General features: G+C 58.4%; 2 protein-coding genes across 6 annotated transcripts in view; one reads left to right on the top strand and one right to left on the bottom strand.

Annotated features, from left to right (window-relative positions):
• Window positions 1–5,045, top strand: part of UBAP2 (ubiquitin associated protein 2) — a 583,216-nt gene that overhangs the window by 363,578 nt on the left and 214,593 nt on the right. The window lies entirely within an intron of this gene.
• GALT (galactose-1-phosphate uridylyltransferase) lies at window positions 585–4,972 on the bottom strand. The gene is made up of 10 exons (XM_010725206.3): window positions 4,194–4,972; window positions 4,038–4,113; window positions 3,909–3,957; window positions 3,678–3,807; window positions 3,400–3,456; window positions 3,004–3,126; window positions 2,795–2,927; window positions 2,515–2,598; window positions 2,287–2,441; window positions 585–2,200 (listed from the first exon to the last, which is right to left on the bottom strand). Exons 1-10 carry the CDS (start codon window positions 4,299–4,301, stop codon window positions 2,135–2,137), a joined length of 981 nt encoding a protein of 326 aa, XP_010723508.1. The 5' UTR covers window positions 4,302–4,972; the 3' UTR covers window positions 585–2,134.

The following is a 5,045-nucleotide window of genomic DNA, read 5'->3' as shown; positions in this document are numbered from 1 at the left end:
CTGCACTAATACCTTTTTTTTTTTTTTTCCCCCTCCTGATTAAAATGCTCTGGTCACAGATTAACTTCTTTCACGCAGTATTTATTGTCTCACCTGTGGTGGGAGGGAGGGAGTTGCTCTGGGTGCGGCGGGATTTGGGCTTCAGAGCTGGCACCAAAGGGGCCCCATGCACTGTGACAATGTCACAGTGAGCCTGCAGACTGGGAGGCTGGGGGCTGCAGGTTGCGCAGAGCTGGCAATGCTCAGGGTCACTGCAATGATCCTGCACCCAGCTCCATCTCATCTCCCAAAATCACACCCTCCCTGTGATGCAAGCATGGCTGCATCTCTCCTGGCTGTGTTTTCCCATCCCTTCACATCCCACTTAAAAGTACCGAGCCCCTAAAAAGCCATTCCCTTCCTCCTACAAATCCATCTGATGTCCCCCCTTGAATTTTTCACTTTTTCGGGGAGGGATAGAAAAAGAAGAAATTAAATAAAACGAAGCCCTCATAGTTTCTCGGCGTTATTTCAGCAGTACCTGTGCTCCTCAGCACACACCACCTCCCCGGCTTTCATCCTAAATCACAACACAACAAACAGGCTGTTCATTAGGTTCTGTTTAATTAAGCAATACAGATCCTGCCCTGATATTTACAATCCCACTTGCTCTGATTTATTAGGGAAAGAGTCTCATTTTTAAAGACGGTGACTGTAAAGTTTAATACCGCTTGACTTACTGCAAGTTTCATTTACGGCCCCAGGCTGACGCACAGCGGGCCAGGCTGAGAGCTGGTGGGCTATTAAATCAGAGCTAACTGCGCGTGCAGGGGGATGACGAGCCTCGTTACAACCAGTTCAGCGGCTAATTACCCCAATCTGGATTCCCACATTTAAACCAATTCGTTGCCACTTTTCCAGGGCCCTGGGGAAGAGCTGGGCAGGGTCTATGATTGCTGTGAGCATGCACTTGTTGCAAGGAGGAAGGGGATCGGGGGGCTACATTGGTGGTGGTCATCACACCAACATGCTGCCATCCACCACCTTCTCCCAAAAATTCTGGGACCTGCTGGACATGGGGGACACAACGGAATAATGATAGGGATGTCTCATGGGCTCTGCGATGGGGACATCAGGAGCAGGATGGAGGAGATAGGGACAGAGGACTGAGGATGGGGACACTGGGGGCGATGGAAACATCAGGAAGAGATAATGGGAACATCACAGGGAGGATGGAGACAGCATCCAGCCTTCCACAGGCAGGGGTGTGGGAACAATGCATAGATAGGGAGATGTAGCACTTCCCACAAGGCGCTGTCTTGGAGGTAGCAGATCAGTCCTGTAGAGGAGAATCTCCCTGCTTGCAAGAGATTTCTGGCCCCCAGGGGACCACTCTCAGACTTCAAAACACTACGGGCCTCATTAGGGAGTTATGAGAATGGCTCTTTGGTGACAATTAAAATAGAATTGCACGCGGATGTGGCGGCAGATGGTGCTCCATACACTGGGCATCCCCATGGGACAAACCCCCAGATCAGCTGTAGGGCATCACAGAGGAGATGGGGCTGCAGGGGGGAGCAGAGCATGGAGCTGCTTGCCGCATTCCCTGGCCCACACACTGCATCCAGTCCCACGCTGCACCTCACGCTGCATCCTGAGTACCCAGGCAAGCAGGATGAGGGCTGTGTCCCCAGACAGTGAGAAGGAAGAGGAGCAGCGAGTTTGCCAGCCTCCACCCCTGCCTAGGAGATAAATGCAGCTGGGGCAGCCTCCTGCCCCCCACTCCTCAGCCTGCAAGGCAGCTCAGCAGGCCCAGAGCTCCCTCCAGGGAGGACAAGAAGGCAATGCAAAGACAGCAGCGAGCAGCTCATCCCCTGCAGCCCCCAGGTTACCTCCCCTCCCAGCAAGTGGGGTTCCTCCTAACAGGCCAGAAGCCAGCAGGGCACAGCCAGAGGCACTTTGCTTGCGGGTTTATTGGGCACCACTCCCAGTTCCACCAGTAAACCACACTGGGAGGAAGGCAAGCCCTTTGGCATCGAGACTGTGCAGGGATGTAGCAGGATGAGGGCTGGGGAAGCCACAGTCCATGAGGAAGCTCAGAAGAAGCTGACAAGCCTCAGCCGAGCTCTCCACTTCACCTCAGGTCTGGGCAGTTTCACACCGTCTCCTGAGGCCTCAGCTTGTAGTGCACCTCAGGGAGGGCTCTCAGCCGCTCCGCAGCCTGCAGGGACCAGACACAAGGCTGGGGCAGCTCAGCAAGCAGCCAGACCACTCCCTGAGCTCCCCGTGCCAGGCCCAGCTCCTCACCTGCTCAGGGGTGAGGTCCCGCTGTGCTTGTGCCAGCATCTCATAGCCCACCATGAACTTGCGGACAGTGGCAGAGCGGAGGAGCGGCGGGTAGTAATGGGCATGGAGCTGCCAGTGCTCACAGTCCTCCTGCAGGTGGGGGCCTGTAGGTGCTCCTGAGCAGGATACGGTGTCAGGTGTGCAATGGGAGAGATGAGGACAGAGGGGCAGAGAAGATGGGACCCTCACCATGCCAGCCCATGGAGTAGGGGAAGGAGATTTGGAAGAGGTTGTCGTACTTGATCAGCAGCCGCTGCATGATGGAGGCCAGGCCTGTGGGGTTGGGGGGTGGTGAGTGCACCCAGAGCTGGCCAGGACCTCCAGTGACACCAGGCACTGGTGACAAGCATGAAGGAGGTGCCAGCCGCTCCCCACGGCAAGCACCCCAAGAGCATGGAGCATCATGTCCTTCATTGCCACAAAACCCCATAGAGCTCCCTCCCAAAAAATAACCCAGGGCATCACTCACTGTCCCTCTCGCTGTCACACAGGTCCCGCAGGCGGAGGACATGGCGACGGGGCAGGAGCAGGGTCTGGAAAGGCCAGATGGCCCAGTAGGGCACAACCACCAGCCAGTCCTCATTCTCCACCACCAGCCGCTCCTGTGGGACACAGCACTCAGGGAAAGGGGACAGGGACATCCCCCACTTAGGGACAGGGGAACAGCCACGTCCTCACCTTACGATGAGCCTCCTGCTCGGCGTACTCCAGCAGCATGGGCACACCATGCTGGCTGTGGTGCTGTCGCTGCGTCCGCTCCTCCAGGCGTGCCTCGTTGGGGAGGAAGCTGCTGGCCCACACCTGGCAGGGACACGGGGCTGTGTTATCAGCTGTCCCCAACGAGCTGGCCCCATCACATCCCCCAGGCACCCAAGGCTCACGCCACAGCACCTAAACCCAACCCTATACACAACCAACCACAGTTCCGTGCTGCCACCAGGTGGGCAGTCCAGCATGCAGCAACCACAAGGGACAGTCCCCGGCAGAGAAGGGACAAGAAGGGGACTGACCCCACTGTGCTCCCATCTTCCAGGGGGCTTCATCCTAGAGTCGCCCCTGGGGTCACAGCCTCACCTGGCAGTGTGGGTGTGGGTTGGAGCAGCCCATCATTGCGCCTTTGTTCTCGAAGATCTGTGGAGGAAGCAGAGCAGGGGGTGAGAGGTGACAGCACTCCCAATCCCCGCTGCGGGGACAAAATGCTGTCCCCAGCATAGGGGGAAACCAGCACATGAGAGCAGAAGCCTGATGCATAGGGGTATGAGGTGGGGATGAGGGACCCAGCCGTGGGGCTCCAGCAGCACCTCTCCCGTGTGCCCCCATGGATGGGGACATGTCCCCTGTCCCCAACAGACCTGCACCCAGGGGTAGGAGGCCCCCAGCTCTGCCTCCAGTTCTGCCCACGCATCAATCACCGCCCGGATCTCCAGCAGCGACATCAGGGGCAGTGTCAGGTCGGAGTGCGGGTGGAAGCACATCACCTTGCTGAGGAAAAAGCCCCCCACAGGTGAGTGCCCCAGAATCAGAACAGGAGCGCAAAGGAAAACAACAACAGAGCTGCCTGTTGCCAGAGCTGGAGTACTCACCACACACCCCGGGCAGCTGCCGCTCGGAACAGGGGGTGGCCACTGTTATCTGGGGGGGACAGAGAGTAGGGAGGGAATTTGGGCAGCGTCCACGCCCCTACAGCCCCCCAGAACTCCTGCAGGAATTACCAGGCTCGGGGGCATCAGGCTGCAATGCGGGGAAATCATTGGGGAAGACAAAGGTGCCCTCGTAGTTCGGGTTCACCTGTAGCGGTGAGAAATGGAGTCTGGGGATGGGGGGGTGAGGCTCAGAGGGGGAAACAGGGTCAGGGTGCCCCATGGTACCTCACCGTTGGCCCGGGTGGCCCCAGGGCAGAGAGGGTTCTTCGGGTCCCAACGGGGCACATCCTCGGGGGGTGGCTTCTCCAGCTGTCCCTGCCAGGGCCGCTTCATGCGGTGTGCAGACACCAGCACCCACTCATCCCGCAGAGGGTTGTAGCGGGAGTGCTGGTGCTCTGTGGGATGGCAGCAAGGTCACCGAGGGGGCATGAGTGGGGCTCATTCCTGAAGGACATGACTGGGGGGACACGAGTGGGCTGGAGTTGTGAGTGGGTAGGGAGATGATTGGTGGGACACAAGCGGGGGACACTACTGGGGGGACACAGTAGGGGGAACTGAATGGGAGAGTGTGAGTGGAGGGGGAAACGAGTATGGGACAACAAGTGAGTAAGGGGACATGAAAGGGGAACACGAGTGGCAGGACTCAACTAGGAGCATGCAAGTAGGGGTGGGGACATTTGCTGGACACAAGTTGGACAACGTGACTGGGGGGACATGAGTGGGAGCCACATGTGGGCCATGGGCATGAGTATGTGAAGAGACGAGTGGGGGAACATAAGTGGGGTCACTGCTGGGGGACGTGAGCAGGGTGGTCACAAGTGGGGGCATGAGTTTGGTGACACAAGTGGGGCGCGACTGAGGGGGACGTAAGTGGAGAAACATGAGGCAGGGGAAGCTGTGGGGGAGACTTCTATGGGGACACGAGTGGGGAGAGACGAGCGCGAGAACAAGAGAGGAGTGGGGGACGCCTAACGAGGAACACGGGTGGTGGGACAAAAACGGGCGACAAAAGCGGGGGACACGAGCGGGATGACACGAGCAGGGCGGGGACTGCCCCTCCTCCCCGACCCGCGCTCC

This window comes from Meleagris gallopavo, chromosome Z (assembly GCF_000146605.3).
Source record: "Meleagris gallopavo isolate NT-WF06-2002-E0010 breed Aviagen turkey brand Nicholas breeding stock chromosome Z, Turkey_5.1, whole genome shotgun sequence".
NCBI classification, from domain to species: Eukaryota; Metazoa; Chordata; class Aves; order Galliformes; family Phasianidae; genus Meleagris; species Meleagris gallopavo.
This window is presented reverse-complemented; position numbering and strand designations above follow the sequence as displayed.

Excerpts from the sequence above, each read along its gene's own strand:
- GALT (XM_010725206.3), bottom strand. The coding sequence starts at position 4,301 with ATGAAGCGGCCCTGGCAGGGACAGCTGGAGAAGCCACCCCCCGAGGAT. Across the intron at positions 2,928-3,003 it reads AGCAGGAGGCTCATCGTAAG|GAGCGGCTGGTGGTGGAGAA; the intron begins GTGAGGACGTGG and ends TGTGTCCCACAG. Across the intron at positions 2,442-2,514 it reads CTACTCCATGGGCTGGCATG|GAGCACCTACAGGCCCCCAC; the intron begins GTGAGGGTCCCA and ends TATCCTGCTCAG.